This window comes from Lepus europaeus, chromosome 10 (assembly GCF_033115175.1).
Source record: "Lepus europaeus isolate LE1 chromosome 10, mLepTim1.pri, whole genome shotgun sequence".
Lineage (NCBI taxonomy): Eukaryota > Metazoa > Chordata > Mammalia > Lagomorpha > Leporidae > Lepus > Lepus europaeus.
In genome coordinates this window covers 65682610-65702415 of record NC_084836.1, presented here as the reverse complement: position 1 = coordinate 65702415, position 19806 = coordinate 65682610, and the positions used below count along the sequence as shown (strand labels likewise).

Sequence of the window (19806 nt, the reverse complement as noted above, 5' to 3'; positions counted from 1 at the left end):
TCCTGGTTCCTGGTCCCTGGCTTTGAATTGGTGAGGCTCCAGCCATTGCAGCCACTTGGAGAGTGAACCAATGGAAGGAAGGCCTTTCTTTCTGTCTCTCCCTCTCGCTGTCTGTAACTCTACCTCTCAAATAAAATAAATAAAATCTAAAAAAAAAAACAAGCAGCAATTTCAAAGACTAATAACACACAAAAGATTGTTAAAGTAGTGTAATAAAATATAAAAATATTGTTCAACAAGTTACCATACAAATCAGTTCTGTAAATATAATTTATTGGAGAAAAGTGAAAAGTTTCATCATTAAAACTGATTCCTCACATCAAAGTCATCTCCAATAACCAGAAATTTCAGGATTAATGGAAAAGATGCAGCACATGGGAAAATCTGCTAGTTGTATTTTTATGATATTCAGGAGAATAACTTCAATTAATGGCCACGAGAGATATGAAGCAAACAGCCACAGAACATTTGGTAGGAGAGAAATAATAATCAGAGAAGAGCACTTTTCTTCTCTACAAGTCTTCTCAGAGCCTCTTTGACATCCTTGTTCCTCAGAGAGTAAATCAAGGGATTCAGCATCGGCGTGACAAGGGAGTAGCACAAGGAGGCAAATTTACTGAGCTCGGGGAACCTGTCCGGCGTGAGATACATGAAGAAGACAGCGCCGTAGAGCACCCCCACGACGCCCAGGTGGGAGCTGCAGGTGGAGAAGGCTTTCCTGCGCCCCTCCGCCGAGGGAATCCTGAGCACCGTGGACACGATGTACACGTAGGAGACGAGAATGACTATGATGGTGGGCAAGATGATGACGCCGGATAAGGAAAAGGACACCATTTTCTGAACAAAGAGGCCCGAGCAGGACAGCCGCTGAAGCGGGCGAGTGTCACAGTAGAAGTGGTCAACAGCCCGCGAGGCACAGAAGGGTACGCTGAACGTCATGCTGGTCAGGAGAACCGAGGCCACGCAGCCACAGAGGTAGGACGCGGCCACCAGCTGAGCGCAGAGCCGCGGGGACATCTGGGCGGAGTAGAGCAGGGGGCTGCAGATGGCGGCGAAGCGGTCGTAGGCCATGGCCGCCAGGAGGAAGCCTTCCGTGACGATGAAGAGGGCGAAGAGGAAGAGCTGCGCCACGCAGCCCGCGAAGGAGATGGACTTGCTCTCCGACCAGAAGTTGGCCATGGCCTTGGGGGCGATGACCGAGGAATAGAAGAGGTCGACGAAGGAGAGGTTGCCCAGGAAGAAGTACATGGGCGTGTTGAGCCGGGGGTCGGTGGCGATGACAGCCAGCATGCCCAGGTTCCCCAGGAGGACGGCGGTGTAGACGAGCAGGAAGAGCAGGAAGAGGAGCACGTGGAGCTCCGGGCGGACCCTGAAGCCCACAAGGATGAAGTCGCTGGTTTCGGAGTGGTTGTTTGCTCCCCTGTCACCCATGGCGGACACCTGCTGAGACGCACAGGGAAAATAAACACACTTTGATTCCAGTGATGTGATTGTTGTCTTGAATGTAGCAATAAAATAAGTACAAGCTAGTTAGGTAATGCATGCTGAATGATTTTCTTATCATGAAGAAGCAAAAATAAAGCTTAGATATTACCAAGCCCCTGAAGTTGCATTTCTATCAAGTGGTGAAACAAATCCTTTGGTTTTTGTGTTGAAGTCATGCTTTTTCGGGCATTTTAGCAATAAAGTAGCATAATTTTATTGCTTAATTTTACACATTGTCTGAATTTCTCTTCTTAATATATTTATAGTAAGAGGATTGTCTGTACTTAAGGCAGTAGTATTATATATATTCTAAAATAGCAGTATTATGCATCAGCAGTATTATATATATATATTCTAAAATAGCAGTATTATGCATTTGCTAGCAGGATGTTTGTGGCCATTGTAGTTGATAGCTAAGTCAGGGCTTTAATCATCAAGTAACATTTCATTAAGAAACATTTCAAAAGTATGCTTACCTTGTTTTACTTTGATGTATTTACTTTCCACTGCTGCTGAAGCAATCTTTGAAGCAGAGTAAACAAAGAAATTAAATTAATAGCATACAACCATCATTAAGTTCCGAAAGATAAAAGTAGCTTAAGCTATTTCCAGGTATTCACTATCCAGATTAAGGCCATTCCCTAAATAAATGCATCCTGTTGCCTCCTTATTACACTTAATTTACATTAATAGTTCATTAATTAAAAGATGCCTTAATAATTTACCCTGCTTCTAAAGTAGAGAGAGAACCTGGAAGAACTTCCAAATGAATTCCTTTGTACTAGAGCTGAATCAGTTAAAGGGATCTTACTCATCAGTGAGTACAAGCAAACTTAGGGCATACATCTACAGCAAAGTTCTTTCCCTGGATTCTGGCACGCTTTATGTATCTTAAGCTGCATCTCACAGCAGGAACATGGGTGTCTCAGTACCATAGCAGCGTGGGTCATCCAGGCTCTGTGATGACTTGCCACGGTATCCACAGTGGTTGTTTATGAAGCTTTGGCTAGTTTACTCTTGTGAATTTATTTTTTCAGGATATTCCAACATCAGGTTTTTTTTTTTTTCATCTTCTTGGTGGATTCCACTGAGAGAGAAGTAATCATAAAGTCAATTATGGAGACAGCAGCGCGGGCTCTAGGGCTGTTGCCCAGGAGGACTGTGGAAATGCGGCTATAAACAGAGAATCTAATAACAATCAAAATGCAAGAAATCTTTTCTTGTCCAACTGTGTATCCCTTGGGGAGCCTCTTTGGACTGAACTGAATGTGAAAAGTTTTCAGGTAATTATCACAGCAGATATGTCATCAAGCACAGAGAAATAGGTTATAAAGTTTGCATCCTATCAGAAAAGCTTTAAGTAGCTGAACATTTAACGTTTTATGGTAAGCTATATTTTCTATGAATTTAAAAAACCAAACATTTCTCCAAATTATTGTTTGCTTATATTTCTTTTTTTTAAAAAGATTTTATTTATTCATTTGAGAGGTAGATTTACAGACAGTGAGAGGGAGAGACAGAGAGAAAGGCCTTCCTTCCATTGGTTCACTCCCCAGATGGCTACAATGGCTGGAGCTGCACTGATCTGAAGCCAGGAGCCAGGAGCTTCTTCCCATTCTCCCACGCAGGTGCAGGGGCCCAAGGGCTTGGGCAACCTTCTACTGCTTTCCCAGAACATAGCAGAGAGCTGGATTGGAAGAGGGGCAGCAGGGACTAGAATAGGGGCCCATATGGGATGCTGGTGCTGTAGGCAGAGGATTAACCTACTGCTCGAAGGCACCGGCCCCTGCTCCTATTTCTTGATGTCAGACATATTTCCTCTTATTGCTAATGCCCTCTAAATCACTACCTCAAAGTCAGATAATGATTCATTAATTCTATTTGTTCCTATATTTGGATACTAAAAGAGAATGCAATGCAAGATATAATAGCACTCAATATAATTATAATTATAAAAAATTCTCCAATAAACATATTGACAAGAGAGTGGAACCTATATTTAAAACTTCCTAATAGCACTGCAACTGAAAGACTAGATTAAAATTAATGCTGTAGTACTTCTTTTTTTTAATTAAACTTTTATTTAATGAATATAAATTTCCAAAGTACAGCTTATGGGTTACAATGGCTTCCCCCTCCCAAAACTTCCCTCCCACCCACAATCTTCCCCTTTCCAACTCCCTCTCCCCTTCCAATCACATCAGGATTCATTTTCAATTCTCTTTATATACAGAAGATCAGTTTAGTATATATTAGGTAACGATTTCAACAGTTTGCCCCCATATAGCAACACAAAGTGAAAAAAAAATACTGTTGGAGTACTAGTTATAGCATTAAATAAGAGTGTACAGCACATTAAAGACAGATATCCTACATAATATTTTTTTAAAAAATTAATTAATTTTCTATGCCACTTCCAATTTAACACCAGGTTTTTTTTTTTCATTTCCAATTATCTTTATATACAGAAGATTGATTCAGTATATAATTAGTAAAGATCTCATCAGTTTGTACCCACGCAGAAACAAAGTGTAAAAATACTGTTTCAGTACTAGTTATAGCATCACTGCACATTAGACAACACATTAAGGACAGATCCCACATGGGATGTAAGTACACAGTGACTTCTGTTGTTGATTTAACAATTTGACACTCCTGTTCATGGCGTCAGTAATCTCCCTAGGCTCTAGTCATGAGTTGCCAGGGCTATGGAAGCCTTTAGAGTTCACCAACTTCGATCTTATTCCGATAGGGTGATAGTCAAAGTGGAAGTTCTCTCCTCCCTTCAGAGAAAGGTACCTCCATCTTTGATGGCCCCATTCTTTCCACTGGGATCTCACTCACAGAGATCTTTCATTTAGGTCTTCTTTTTTTCTTTTCCATGGTATCTTGGCTTTCCATGCCTACAATACTCTCATGGGCTCTTCAGCCAGATCCAAATGCCTTAAGGGCTGATTCTGAGGCCAGAGTGTTGTTTAGGACGTCTGCCATTCTATGAGTCTGCTGTGTATCCCACGTCCCATGTTGGATTTTTCTCTCCCTTTTTGATTCTATCAGTTAGTATTAGCAGACACTTGTCTTGTTTGTGTGATAACTTTGACTCTTAGACCTATCAGAGCCATCAATTGTGAACTGAAATTGATCACTTGGACTAGTGAGATGGCATTGGTACATGCCACCTTGATGGGATTGTATTGGAATCCCCTGGCACATTTCTAACTCCATCATTTGGGGCAAGTCTGATTGTGCATGACCCAAATTGTACATCTCCTCCCTCTCTTTTTCCACTCTTAAATTTAACAGGGATCACTTTTCAGTTAAGATTTAAACACCTAAGAATAATTCTGTGTTAATTACAGAGTTCAACCACTAGTACTAGAACAACAACAACAACAAATACTAAAAAGGATAAAGTATTACATTGCACATCTTGAGTCAGGACAAGAGCTGATCAGTTCATTGTTTCTTATAGTGTCCATTTCACTTCAACAGGTTTTCCCTTTGGTGCTCAGTTGTCGCCGATCAGGGAAAACAAATGATATTTGTCTCTTTGGGACTGGCTTAATTCACTCAGCATGATGTTTTCCAGATTCCTCCATCTTGTTGCAAATGACTGGGTTTCATTGTTCCTTAGTGCTGTATAGTATTCTATGGAGTACATGTCCCATAATTTCTTTATCCAGTCTACTGTTGATGGGCATTTGGGTTGGTTCCAGGTCTTAGCTATTGTGAATTGAGCTGCAATAAACATTAATGTGAAGATGGCTTTTTTGTTTGCCAATTTAATTTCCTTTGGGTAAATTCCAAGGAGTGGGATGGCTGGGTTGTATGGTAGGGTTATGTTCAGGTTTCTGAGGAATCTCCAAACTGACTTCCATAGTGGCTTAACCAGTTTGCATTCCCACCAACAGTGGGTTAGTGTCCCTTTTTCCCCACATCCTCTCCAGCATCTATTGTTGGTAGATTTCTGAATGTGAGCCATTCTCACCGGGGTGAGGTGAAACCTCATTGTGGTTTTGATTTGCATTTCTCTGATTGCTAGTGATCTTGAACATTTTTTCATGTCTGTTGGCCATTTGGATTTCTTCTTTCGAAAAATGTCTATTAAGGGCCTTGGCCCATCTCTTAAGTGGGTTGTTTGTTCTGATGTTGTGCATTTTCTTGATTTCTTTGTAGATTCTGGTTATCAACCCTTTATCTGTAGCATAGTTTGCAAATATTTTTTCCCATTCTGTCGGTTGCCTCTTCACTTTCCTGACTGTTTCTTTTGAAGTACAGAAACTTCTCAATTTGATGCAATCCCAAATGTTAATTTTGGTTTTGACTGCCTGTGCTCCTGGGGTCTTTTCCAAGAAGTCTTTGCCTGTACCTATATCTGGCAGGGTTTCTCCAATGCTCTCTAATAATGTGATGGTTTGGGGTCGTAGATTTAAGTCTTTAATCCATGTTGAGTGGATTTTTGTGTAAGGTGAAAGGTAGGGGTCTTGCTTCAGGCTTCTGCACGTGGAAATCCAATTTTCCCAGCACCATTTATTGAATAGACTCTCCTTATTCCAGGGATTAGTTTTGGATCTTTGATCAAATATAAGTTGGCTGTAGATGTTTGGATTGATTTCTGGTGTTTATATTCTGTTCCATTGGTCTATCCATCTGTTTCTGTACCAGTACCATGCTGTTTTGGTAACAACCGCCCTGTAGTATGTCCTGAAATCTGGTATTGTGATGCCTCCGGCTTTGTTTTTGTTGTACAAGATTGCTTTGGCTATTCGAGGTCTTCTGTGTCTCCATATGAATTTCAGCATCTTTTTTTCCAGATCTGAGAAGAAGGTCTTCGGTATCTTGATTGGTATTGCATTGAGTGTATAAATTGCTTTTGGGAGAGTAGACATTTTGATGATATTGATTCTTCCAATCCATGAGCATGGAAGATTTCTCCATTTTTTGGTATCCTCTTCTATTTCTTTCTTTAAGGTTTTGTAGTTTTCATCATAGAGATCTTTAACGTCCTTGGTTAAGTTTATTCCAAGGTATTTGATTGTTTTTGTAGCTATTGTGAATGGGATTGATCTTAGAAGTTCTTCCTCAGCCGTGGCATTGCCTGTGTATACAAAGGCTGTTGATTTTTGTGCATTGATTTTATATCCTGCTACTTTGCCAAACTCTTTGATGAGTTCCAGTAGTCTCTTAGTAGAGTTCTTTGGGTCCCCTAAATAAAGAATCATATCATCTGCAAAGAGGGATAGTTTGAGTTCTTCCTTCCCAATTTGTATCCCTTTAATTTCTTTTTCTTGCCTAATAGCTCTGGCCAAAACTTCCAGAACTATATTGAATAGCAGTGGTGAGAGTGGGCATCCCTGTCTGGTACCAGATCTCAGCGGAAATGCTTCCAACTTTTCCCCATTCAATCGGATGTTGGCCGTGGGCTTTTCACAAATTGCTTTGATTGTATTGAGGAATGTTCCTTCCATACCCAGTTTGCTTAGAGTTTTCATCATGAAAGGGTGTTGTATTTTATCAAATGCTTTCTCTGTGTCTATTGAGAGAATCATATGGTTTTTCTTCTGCAGTCTGTTAATGTAGTATATTACGTTGATTGTTTTGCGAATGTTGAACCATCCCTGCATACCAGGGATAAATCCCACTTGGTCTGGGTGGATGATCTTTCTGATGTGTTGTTGCATTCTATTGGCCAGAATTTTATTGAGTATTTTTGCATCTATGTTCATCAGGGATATTGGTCTGTAATTCTCTTTCAATGTTGCATCTTTTTCTGGCTTAGGAATTAAGGTGATGCTGGCTTCATAGAAAGAATTTGGGAGGATTCCCTCTTTTTTGATTGTTTTGAATAGTTTGAGAAGAATTGGAGTTAGTTCTTCTCTAAATGTCTGGTAGAATTCAGCAGTGAATCCATCTGGCCCTGGGCTTTTCTTTGTTGGGAGGGCCTTTATTACTTTTTCAATTTCTGTGTCAGTTATTGGTCTGTTTAGGTTTTCTATGTCTTCCTGGCTCAATTTAGGGAGGTTGTATGTGTCCAAGAATCTGTCCATTTCTGATAGATTTCCCTGTTTGCTGGCATACAAGTCCTTGTAGTAATTTCTGATGATTCTTTTTATTTCTGTGGTGTGTGTTGTTACGTTTCCCTTTTCATCTCTGATCCTATTGATTTGGGTCTTTTCTCTTCTTTTTTTAGTTAGTTGGGCCAATGGGGTGTCAATTTTGTTTATTTTTTCAAAAAACCAGCTCCTCGTTTGGCTGATTTTTTGTAATTTTTTTTTTGGATTCAATCCTGTTGATTTCTTCTTTGATTTTAATTATTTCTCTTCTCCTACTGGGTTTAGGTTTGGTTTGCTGCAGATTTTCTAGATCCTTGAGATGACTTGAAAGCTCATCTATTTGGTGCCTTTCCAATTTCTTGATGTAGGCACCTATTGATATAAACTTTCCTCTTAACACTGCTTTTGTTGTATCCCATAGGTTTTGGTATGTTGTGCTTTTACCCTCATTTGCTTCCAGAAAATTTTTGATTTCTCTTTTAATTTCTTCTATGACCCATTGTTCATTCAGGAGCATGTTGTTCAATCTCCATGTGTTTGCACGTGCTCTAGGGATTCCCGAGTTCCTAATTTCCAACTTCATTCCTTTGTGGTCTGAGAAGCTGCATGGTATGATTCTAATTCTTTTGAATTTTTTGAGACTTGCTTTATGGCCTAGTATGTGGTCAATCCTAGAGAAGGTTCCATGTACTGCTGAGAAGAATGTAAAGTCCTTAGATGTAGGATGAAATGTTCTGTAGATATCTGTTAGATTCATTTGGGCTATAGTGTCATTTAAATCTACTGTCTCCTTGTTGATCTTCTGTTCTGTTGATCTGTCTATCTCTGAGAGTGGAGTATTGAAGTCCCCCAGTACTATTGTATTGGGGTCTAAGTCTCCCTTTAAGTCCCTTAACAAGTCTTTTAAATAAGCTGGTGCCCTGTAATTAGGTGCATATACATTGATAATCGTTATAGCTTCCTGTTGAATGGATCCATTAATCATTATATAGTGCCCCTCTTTGTCTCTCCTAACAGTTTTTGTGGTAAAGTTTATGTTGTCCGATATTAAGATGGCTACGCCTGCTCTTTTTTCATTTCTGTTGGCATGGTATATCTTTTTCCAGCCTTTCACTTTCAGTCTGTATGCATCATTGTTGGAAAGATGAGTTTCTTGTAAGCAGCAAATAGATGGGTTTTGTTCCTTAACCCAATCAGCCAATCGGTATCTTTTAACTGGACAGTTCAGGCCATTAACATTCAATGTGACTATTGAGAAGGAGTAACTTTGCCCTGTCATTTGCCAAAGATTTTTTCTAATATATGGTTTGAGACTCCTGTGATCTTTTGCTGTGAGGTTTCCTTCCTTTATCTTCTTTCATATTGGTTACCGTGTATCTGTGTTTCTGTATGTAACACATCTTTAAGCATCTTTTGCAGGGCTGGAGGAGTGGCGACAAATTCTTTGAATTTCTGTTTGCTGTGAAAGGTCTTTATTTCACCTTCATTCACAAATGAGAGCTTTGCAGGATATAATATTCTGGGCTGGCAGTTTTTCTCTCTTAGTACCTGGGCTATATCTCGCCATTCTCTCCTAGCTTGTAGGGTTTCTGATGAGAAGTCAGCTGTGAGTCTAATTGGAGATCCTCTGAGAGTAATCTGGTGTTTCTCTCTTGCACATTTTAGGATCTTTTCTTTGTGTTTCACTGTGGTGAGTTTGATTACGACGTGTCGTGGTGAGGATCTCTTTTGATCATGTTTATTAGGGGTTCTTTGAGCTTCCTGTACTAGGATGTCTCTGTCCTTCTCCAAACCTGGGAAATTTTCTGCTAGTATCTCACTGAAAAGGCCTTCTAATCCCTTCTCCCTCTCCATGCCTTCAGGAACTCCTAGAACCCGAATGTTGGGTTTTTTAATAGTATCCTGTAAATTCCTGACAGTATTTTTTAGATTTCTGATTTCTTCTTCTTTTCTTTGATTTGCCTGTTTTCTTTCCTGTTCTCTGTCTTCTAATTCCGATATTCTCTCTTCTGCTTCACCCATTCTGTTTTTAAGGCTCTCTAATGTATTTGTCATTTGATCTATTGAGTTCTTCATTTCATTGTGGTTTTTTGTCATTATCACAGTTTCATGTTCTACTAGTTGTTTCATTTCATTTTGATTCCTCCTTAATATTTCATTTTCACGAGAGAGATTTTCTATCTTGTCCATTAAGGATTTCTGTAGTTCAAGAATTTGTTTTTGAGAACTTCTTAATGTTCTTATCAATTTTTTGAGATCTGCTTCGTGCATTTCCTCTATCTCTTCATCTTCATAATCTTGGATTGGGGTGTCTTGTTCATTTGGGGGCATCATAGTGTCTTCCTTGCTCTTGTTACCTCGGTTTCTATGTTTGTTGTTTGGCATGTTGGAGATAATTTATGTGTTTTTTTTTTTTTGGCTGTTGTGTTTTTTTTCTCGTTATACTATGCCTCTAAGTGGGCTGTCTGCTTTGATGGATCCTTAGAGGCTGTGATGGGTCTGGCCAGAGAGCTCCGCTTGATTCTTCGGGTTTAAGGCTGTGCAAAAAGCGACTCACCCAGGTTGTTATCTCCCTTGCTCCTTGCTGGATTGCTCTCTCTCTCTCTCTTTTTATTTATTTATTTTTTTACTCATTTGGGAAGTTATTCGGTACAGATGAGTGGAATTGAGTGTAGTTGAAATCTGGCCTCTGTGAGTATTCGTTTGATCTACCCCTGGGACCACACAAAGAGTTTATGCAGCCCTCAATGTGTTCTCAAGTTTCACCAAAGTTCCAAGGTTACTGAGTTTGTGAACTCCTTGGTGGCGCTTTACATATGTAAAATGGTGCCTGCTCTTTGTTTTGCTTGGTGAGTAAATAGAGAGGCCTCTGCTTTTCCCCCCACAGTGTCTCAGGTTTCTGACGCCTTTGTCTTACCTTCCGTTCGTTCCCGCGCTGGCAAGATTCTGCGGCTGGTCTCCCGTGGTTGAGTTTCCATGTGGTGGGCTCCCTGTAGGTCCTCTGTGTCACATCCACTAGATCTGGAAGCATTTCCTCTGCAGTTTTTTTCTTCTATCTTTTCCTGAGGCTACAGTAATTCCACTTTTATGAAACTTTATTTTCCCAAACTACGGCGCAGGTCCTCACTATCCGCCATCTTGGCTCCGCCCCCTGCTGTAGTACTTCTTAATGTGTCTGAAACTTTAAGGTTGTTATTCTTCCCTAAGTATCTCCATAAGTTAATTGCAATCGTTTTTTAAAATATCCCTTTTAGTTAAAAACTATTTCTAGAATTTATCAGGATTTTTTAAATATTTATTTGAAAGGCAGAGATACAGAGAGAGAGAGAGAGATGTTTTCCATCCAATGGTTCACTTACCAAATGGCCAAGATGGCTTGGACTGGCTGACTTCAGCTACTCTCCCAGGTGCATTAGCAGGGAGCTAAATTTGAAGTGGAACACTCTCCAAATGGCCGCAATAGTCAGAGTTGGGCCGACTGGAAGCCAGGAGCCAGTAGCTTCTTCCAGATCTCACATGTGGGTGCAGGGGTCCAAGGTCTTGGGCCGTCTTCCACTGCTTTCCCCAGGCCATAGCAGAGAGCTGGATTGGAAGTGAAGCAGGCGGGACTCATACCAGCACCCATATTGGTTGCCAGTAACTGCATGTGGAGGCTTTACCTGCTACGCCACAGCACGTGTCCAAGTCTGTATCTTTTAATTGGGAACTTTAGTCCATTTCAACTCAAAATAGTGATAAAGAATGACTTACTCATGCTTAGCATTTGTTCTGTTTAGTTTGAATATCCTCTCTTCTTTTCTTAAGGGTTTTATGCTCTCCATATTTTAACAACAGTTGTTCTCTTTCTTTGTTTCTGTATGTAGGAGTCCCATGGTATCTGTTCTAAGGCTGGTTTGGTGGTGATGACCTCCTTCAGTTTCCCTGCCTTCACTCATGAGTTAGCCTCACTGGTTAACGTATTCTTGCTAGCACTTCTTTGGAATAAGTCATTCCAACCCTCCTGGCCTGTAGTGTTTCTGCTGACAGATATGCCATTATACTAATGGGAGTTCCATTAAAGGTAACCTTGCACTTCTTGCAAATTTTAGGATTCTGTCTTTGTGAGTGTCTTTGAGCATCTGACTGTAAGTGTTGTGGTGAGGGTCTTTTCTGGTCATGTGTATTTTGGGTCCTATGGGCCTTCTGTACTCGTACGCCCACATCACTCTCCAGATTGGAGACACTGTCAGCGTGACTTCATGGTGTTCTGTTGTTTTCTGAGCCTTTTCTCCTCTCCCTTACAATCTCTCATGCTCTAGTACTTCACTTAGCCATGCATCAGAGAGCTTGGAGTCCACCTTCACTGTTTGGTTGATTGGTCTATCGTGTCTGGAAAGGCCTTCATGTTCAGATATCCTTTCTTCTGCTGGATCTAATCTGTTCTTGGGGCCTTCAATTGCACTGTATTGTTCATTTGACTCACTGAGTTATTTAAGTTTTCTTTTTTGTTTTTTTTTCAAGATCTCTCCCTGATTTTCTCATAATTAGTTCCTCTCTCTCTCTCTCTCTCTCTCTCTTTTAAAGATTTATTTTATTTATTTGAAAGACAGAGTTACAGAGAGAGGTAGAGCCAGAGAGAGAGAGCGAGGTCTTGCATCTGCTGGTTCACTCCTCAAATGACTGCAATGGCCAGAGCTGAGCTGATCTGAAGCCGGGAACCTGGAGCATCTTCCAGGTCTCCCACGTGGGTGCAGGGGCCAAAGAACTTGAGCCATCTTCTACTGCTTCCCTCAGGCAATAGCAGAGAGCTGGATCAGAATAGGAGCTGCCAGGACTCAAACTGGCACCGATATGGGATGCTGGCACTGCAGGCTGGGGCTTTAACCCACTGTGCCACAGTGCCGGCCCCTCCACAGTCTCTTTTTAATTATCTACCTGTAGTTGTGGGCCTGTTAGGATCCCTAAAATCCTTGTCAGCTTGTTTTCAATCTCTCTTTCACGGTAGTATGATCCTAAAGTGTAGCTACATTCCTTCTGGGGCATGATATTGCTTTGGTTTTCCCTACTTCTTATGTTCTTACATTGATATTTGCACATTTTGTGGCGCAGTTCTTTCTGTCACTTTTATAGATGACTCTCATGAAATGAAGGGTTTTTCTGAGCCTGTATCTTTGAGTGTTGGCTTCATAGTCTACTGTGGCTATAGTCACAAATAGGTGAGACTATAGGGTAATCCTGTCTAACTTCTTTCTCTGCAAGTGGAGGCCAGCAGAAACAGGGGCCTAGGGCACTCCTGGAGCCCAAGAGTTTCGCTCAGTCTGCAGCCCCCCCATTGCTGTCTGTGTGGGGGTCCAAAGTGGTGGCAGCGGTACTGGTGCTGATTCAGGCAGGGCATACAGAATCTGCGTTGCTGCGCATTGTCCTTTCAAAGGCCCAAAGACACTGGTGCTGGGCTGGGTGACTCACACAGACACCCGTTCTTCTGGGCTTCGCCTGGGTGTGAAGACCTGAAACTATGAGACCAACACCACTATCAGGGCAGGCAGGGCATAAAGGAACTCTCAGCTACTATGCTTGTGAGGGTGCAAAGTTGCAGAAGCGGCATTTGTGCTGTCAGTAAGCACAGCACTTTTATAGTCCGGAGCACAGTCCTGAATAGGTACACAGTTCTGAGCAAGGCTGGGCAGACCTGGCTAGGGTCACAGGAGACCTTACTGGGAGTCCCGGTGTGCATGGATTGCAACAGCAGTGAATCGTGCCCTGTGTAGCAGGTGGAGTGGAGGGAGAGGGAGGAGTGAAGGGTCTAACTCAGATGAAGTAGATGAGCCTACCTGGAGTGTTCTAGGGGCTGGATCCCCTGACAGTCCATGTTCTCTGCCCCTTGTGCAGAGCTCCTGTTCCCATTGCTCTGCTAAGTCTTGTTGGATTTTTGAGGTTGCGTTTTTTTTTCCCCTAGGGTGTCAGAATATCTGTGGAGAACCAGGGATGAGAATTCACAGAGGATTCTGTCCTCTAGAGAAGTATGGATTCCAACAGTGACTCCTGCCTTAGGATAGAGTCACATGGCCACAGCTCAGCTCTCGGGGCTGTGGAGGTCATAATACCGTCTTTTACTCTGAACCGAAAGTGATGGACTGTCAGTCTCCTTACTTAGCTACCACGGATTCTGTGCTACCCATGGACTCCTCCTGTAGCTAGGTTTACCCCTAAGGCAAAATCACGCAGATGGGGTCTCCCGAGGCTCTCCCGGGACCCCTTTCTCCTGAAGTGAGGATTCTCCCTGGTCACAGAGGTGGGGTCTCTGTGCTGGTTGGCTTTTCCCCCCATCTCTATCTCTATGCTATCATTCCAGGTCTCCCTGTCCTACCAGGTCCCCACTATTTCCCCCCAGTGAGTTCAATGTTCTCCTTCCAGCTGTTACTTGAAAAGCGGTGCTTTGTTGCTTTGATTCATCTCTGCAAACATGTCATTTACACACAATCCGTTAAAATTGATACAACAAAGATGAGAAAATATATCAAATCTCAGAATACGATTGTGAAAAGCCTTGAACATTTTTTTCTGGATGATTCTTTTTTTCCTCTAGAATCTTTGTGTGTTCTAGAGTAGTGGTCAATGAATATGTACTATGGGTCAAATTCAGTTGCTTTCATTCACCTTTTCCTGGCTATTGCTGCTTTTGTGCACAATGGCAGAGGTAGGAATACACAGTATTTCTTTCCTTTTCAATACACTCCTTGGGGGTGTTTTCACTTTTTGGCTCTAGAACTTGGCAGGAAAACCTCTGTATAGTTCTCACTCCTGAAGGAATTCCCAGGTTTCTGGAATCCTCTATGACCACTTTTTCTTTGGTATCACAGGTGGCAGTAGGACCAGTCTCTCTGTTACTCCAGCATCCTGCACTTTTGAATCCTGTGCTTCCGTTGGCTGTCAGCTCATTCTCTGTTAACATCACAGAAATAAAAAGAAGAATCAAGGGGTAGGTGTTTGGCATGGTGGTTAAGATATCACTTGGAATGCACGCATCCCTGTTGGAGTACCTGGCTTGAGTTCCAGCACCATTTTTGACCCAACTTCCTGCTGATATGCACCCTGGAGGCAACAGTGAAGGCTCAAGTAGTGGGGTCACTGTGACCCCTGTGGCAGAATCAGAATCCACAGTCCTGGCTTCAGCCTGGCCCAGCCCTGCCTGTTGAGGGCATTTGGGAAGTGAGCCAGCAGATGGAAGGTCTCTGCCTTTCAAATAAATTGACAATAAATAAATACAAATTTTATTTTATTTTTTGAAGATTTATTTTTTTTTAAAGATTTATTTACTTAGTTGAAAGTCACAGTTACACAGAGTGGAGAGGCAGAGAGAGAAAGAGGGCCAGGTCTTCCATCTGCTGGTTCACTCACCAGTTGGCTGCAATAGCAGATCTGGAGCCAGGAGCCAGGAGCTTCCTCCAGGCCTCCCACGCGGGTGCAGGGACCCAAGGACTTGGGCCATATTCTACTGCTTTCCCAGGCCACAGCAGAGAACTGGATTGGAAGAGGAGCAGCTGGGACCTGAACCGGAGCCCATATGAGATGCCACACTTGAGACCAGGGCATTAACCCACTGTGCCACAGCGAGGGCCCCTAAAGATTTATTTTGAAAGTCAGAGTAAGAGAGAGAGAGAGAGAGAGAGAAAGAGAGAGAGAGAGAGAGAGAGAGAGAGAGAGAGAGAGAGAGAGGTGTCGTCCATCCACTGATTTACTTGCCAGATGGATGCACAGCCAATGCTGGCCAGGCAGAAGTCGGGAGCCAGGAGCTTCATCTGGGTCTCCCACATGGGTGGCAGGGGCCCAAATGCTTGGGCCATCTTCTACCACTTCTCCCAGGAGAATAGGAGGAAGCTAGATTGGAAGTGAAGCAGCTGGCCCATGAACCAGTGCCTAAATGGAATGTTGGCATTGTAGGCGGTAGCTTAACCCACTACAACACCAACCCCTAAATACAAATCTTAAAAAGGAAGAACCAAATACTTTTCACCCAGCCATGTTGGCCTTATTATAATCATTGCTGAGTAAGTAGAGTCCTGGGTCCTCTAGGGATCTCTTCTGACTTTTCCAGAGGCCTGGGAAGCGTGCAAGTTAATAATTTCTTCTGTCACTTTTTCTCTTCATGTTACAACACAAGATATCTCATTGGCAAGAGAGACCTTTAATCTCCAGTGAGTCCCTTGCGGAGGGATTGCCCACCACTTTGTTTTTGTGCCTCTGGAGATAATTTCTCTCAGGACCCAACCAAGGTTTATTAGTTTAACCAATGAAACAGTACAGTAAGCTAAAAAGTAATAAGAGGGACAAGCCACAATTTGTGCTAGTATTTGCTCACATCAGCAAATTGGAGTCATGAGGAAATGCAACCTGTGTTGTAGGAAAATCTTCCCTTAGAACAAAGGTTTTGTCTTTCTTTTCATGCTTTTATTTCTTCATGAATGTACTCGCTGTCATAGATAGTACAATGGTAACTAAGGTAAGAACTAGTATTCATTCCTGAGCATGGCTCATATTTAATTTGTTTATTCTCTACATACCCTTCTTTCAGATAGCTTTAGTTGCATTTTTTCAATAACTTTGTTGAAACCAGGTTTTTTTTTCACATAAAATATGAATTTAAGGAAAATATGAGGTTGTCTTCTAAAATCAATGACTTTTCTGTCTCCTTTAAAATTTTTCAGTAATGTAGAATATTATGATGAGATCAAATTGATTTTGCTATGCTTCTATAAATTCAATGTCCATGAAAGGAATGTCAAATTAGGGTAAACTTAGCAATAAGAATTTGAGACCTTTGGTAATTATAATAATTAACACATAATTTATAACTTATTCAATACAGTTACGTGATTTCTATATTAGTGTAAATTTAGATAATTATACATTTCTAAAAAACATTTCCATACTACACAAGTTATTGATTTGTTGTTTTTCTGTTTTCTTTTCCATTTTAGATAGATTATTGAATAGTTATTCAGTCAACCAGTCTCATGACTCAGAATAAACATAAGTCTGTGTTTGTTGGTTTTCCCATTCATAAAACTAGAAGAAAAGGTTATTTCTTTCCCTAGGTCATCACAGCATTTTATAGTCATAACATGAACATAAATAAATATAATTGGTATTTGTTTAAATACATATATCTTCTTTTTACTTCTTCATTTGTAGCTATCTTTAATTGTCCTTTGTGCTTTCTATACTCCAACTAAAGATGGCCTTGCATTTTTAATGAGGTCTCTTTCTAGAAAGAAAAGATGGCTTTCCCAAGGGTCTTAAAGTTCTCCACTTGAATTCCTATGTTAAAAATCCAAAGCAAACAAAAGAGTGTAGGAAAGAAGGAAGGAAGGAAGGCAGGAAGGGATGGAAGAAGGAAGGAAGGAGAAAAACAAATAAAAATTTGATTTCTTCATTTTTAGGAAAAATAAACCAAAAAGTCCACTTTTGAAAAAAAGATTTATTTATTTATTTATTTGACAAGCAGAGTGACAGAGACGGCTGAAGGAAAGATTAATCTTCTATCTGCTGGTTCACTTTCCAAAAGGCAGCAACCTCTAGGGTTGGTCCAGGCTGAAGCCTGGAGCCTGTAATGCCAATTGGATCTTCCACTTGGGTGGCAGGGGCTAAAGCACCCGGACCATCCTTGTCTGCTTTCCCAGGGGCATCAGCAGGGAGTTGGAAAGCTCCAATATGGGATACTGGAGGTGCAAGTGGTGGCTTAATCTGGTGCATTGCAACCCCAACCCCAACCAACTGTTTTTAGTAGATGAATTATGTCACTAGGAATTTCATCACCATAGGGACAAAAATAAGGGAAGAAATAATATGAGGTTGATGTGTAAAAGATGAAGCTTTTGTCAGAATCCGAAGCCTTCTTTTTGCTATAAGACAGTCAGATACAATGCTACTTGTTGCTTTTCTATAGTAAGTAAACAAACTAGCCATTAAACATAATCTATGACTATCAATTGAACTTGATTTTCATACTCCACAAACATATGAAAGAGATTATAACATTTGTTTTTTTTTTTTTTTGACAGGCAGAGTGGACAGTGAGAGAGAGAGACAGAGAGAAAGGTCTTCCTTTTGCCGTTGGTTCACCCTCCAATGGCCGCCGCGGTAGCGCGCTGCGGCCGGCGCACGGCGCTGATCCGATGGCAGGAGCCAGGTGTTTATCCTGGTCTCCCATGGGGTGCAGGGCCCAAGGGCTTGGGCCATCCTCCACTGCACTCCCTGGCCACAGCAGAGAGCTGGCCTGGAAGAGGGGCAACCGGGACAGGATCGGTGCCCCGACCGGGACTAGAACCCGGTGTGCCGGCGCCGCTAGGCGGAGGATTAGCCTATTGAGCCGCGGCGCCGGCCAAACATTTGTAAGAAATATCTTTCACTGAGGAAAAGAACTTTCAATGGGAGTAAACTGATAATGAAACCAAGAAAAACAACCAAAACCAAAATTCCTCTTATTTCCAGATAGTTTCTCAGAATCTTCATTTCCCAAAAGTACACTTAAAAGATCAATTTGCACTATTTACAAATAAGTATGTCTGAAAAGGCTTCCATTGAATAGAATTGTTCACTAGGAAGGCTTTTTAAAAATAGTAATCTACAAAGATGCCAATCCTGTCCCGGTTGCCCCTCTTCCAGGCCAGCTCTCTGCTGTGGCCAGGGAGTGCAGTGGAGGATGGCCCAGGTGTTTGGGCTCTGCACCCCATGGGAGACCAGGATAAGCACCTGGCTCCTGCCATCGGAACAGCGCGGTGCGCCGGCCGCAGCGCGCTACCGCGGCGGCCATTGGAGGGTGAACCAGCGGCAAAGGAAGACCTTTCTCTCTGTCTCTCTCTCTCTCTGTCCACTCTGCCTGTCAAAAATTAAAAAAAAAAAAATAGTAATCTACAAAGATGCTTTTATAAAATTTTGGGACTCCTGTGACAAACTTTCTTCCATGTGGGTTCACCAGTTACTCACAGTAATGCAAGGGTTCTGATCATTTCATTTCTCTCATTTTCGTCACTCCTCCATTTCTACCTACATCTCAGCCATGAAGAGGGAGCTAAAATGAATGATTCGGAGGTGACCGACTTCATTCTGCTGGGATTTAGAGCTCCCCCGGAACTGCAGCTTCTCTTATTCTTGATGTTCTTGATGGTCTACATGGTCATTGTGTTGGGAAACGTGAGCATGATAATTGTCATCAGGGGAGACATCAAGCTCCACACACCAATGTATTTCTTCCTTAGCAATTTGTCTTACTTAGATCTCTGCTACTCCACAGTCATTGCTCCCAAGACGTTAGCCAACTTCTTGACCAAGGAAAAGAAGATCTCATACAATGGCTGTGCAGCCCAGTTTTTCTTCTTCGCCCTGTTTGTCACAACAGAAGGCTTCCTCCTGGCCGTAATGGCATTTGATCGATTCTCGGCCATTTGCTCCCCTCTGCTCTACCCAGTGCACATGTCCCAGAAAGTCTGCGTTCAGTTGGTCACTGGATCCTATCTCTGCGGCTGTATCAACTCTGTTGTGCAAACAGGCTTCACCTTCAGCCTGCGTTTCTGTGGAGAAAACAGACTGGACCATTTTTTCTGTGACGTCCCAGCCCTGATCAAGATTGCGTGCGTCGACCCCTTTGTGAATAAGATCGTGCTGTTTGTCCTCTCTGCGCTCATCATCATCAGCACCACGGCTATCATCCTGGTTTCCTACGCTTACATCCTCTGCACTGTGCTCAAGATCCCCTCCGCCCGCGGCAGGAGCAAGACCTTCTCCACCTGTGGCTCCCACGTAGCCGGGGTGAGTTTATTCTATGGAACCGTCTTCTTCATGTACGCCCAGCCTGGGGCCATCTCTGCACCAGAGCAAAGCAAGATCGTAGCTGTGTTCTACACACTTATCATACCAATGCTAAACCCGCTCATATATAGTCTGAGAAACAAAGATGTGAAAGAGGCTGTGAAAAGGATAATACGTAGAGGAGCAGGTGTTTAGCTCAGCAGTTAATAAACTATACCCCGCATCAAATGCGCTAGTTGGAGTTCTGGCTCTAGCTCCTGAGTCCAGCTTCTTACTATTACAGAACCTGGGAGACAGCAGAATATGGCTCAAACAGTTGGTGTCAGGTATCAGGATTGAGTTCCTGGTTCCTGGATTCAGCCTGGCCCACTCCTGGCCATTGCAAGCATTTGGAGAGTGAATCAGCAAGTGAGAACTTGTCTCTCTCTCTCTCTCTCTCTCTCTCCATCACTCTAGTAAATAGATCTATGAAAAATAAAAA

The 19806-nt window shown here is 42.1% G+C and overlaps 2 protein-coding genes across 2 annotated transcripts; one reads left to right on the top strand and one right to left on the bottom strand.

Moving 5' to 3' along the window:
• Window positions 1–489: 489 nt before the first annotated feature.
• On the bottom strand, window positions 490–1431 carry LOC133767710 (olfactory receptor 9K2-like). The gene has a single exon (XM_062202146.1). The coding sequence runs from the start codon at window positions 1429–1431 to the stop codon at window positions 490–492; it is 942 nt and encodes a 313-aa protein (XP_062058130.1).
• A 17162-nt stretch (window positions 1432–18593) lies between these two features.
• On the top strand, window positions 18594–19520 carry LOC133768063 (olfactory receptor 9S13-like). Its single transcript, XM_062202476.1, has one exon. It carries the CDS (start codon window positions 18594–18596, stop codon window positions 19518–19520), a length of 927 nt encoding a protein of 308 aa, XP_062058460.1.
• The last annotated feature ends 286 nt before the right edge of the window (window positions 19521–19806 follow it).

Coding starts and splice junctions, on each gene's coding strand:
- LOC133767710 (XM_062202146.1), bottom strand. CDS start 1,431: ATGGGTGACAGGGGAGCAAACAACCACTCCGAAACCAGCGACTTCATC.
- LOC133768063 (XM_062202476.1), top strand. CDS start 18,594: ATGAATGATTCGGAGGTGACCGACTTCATTCTGCTGGGATTTAGAGCT.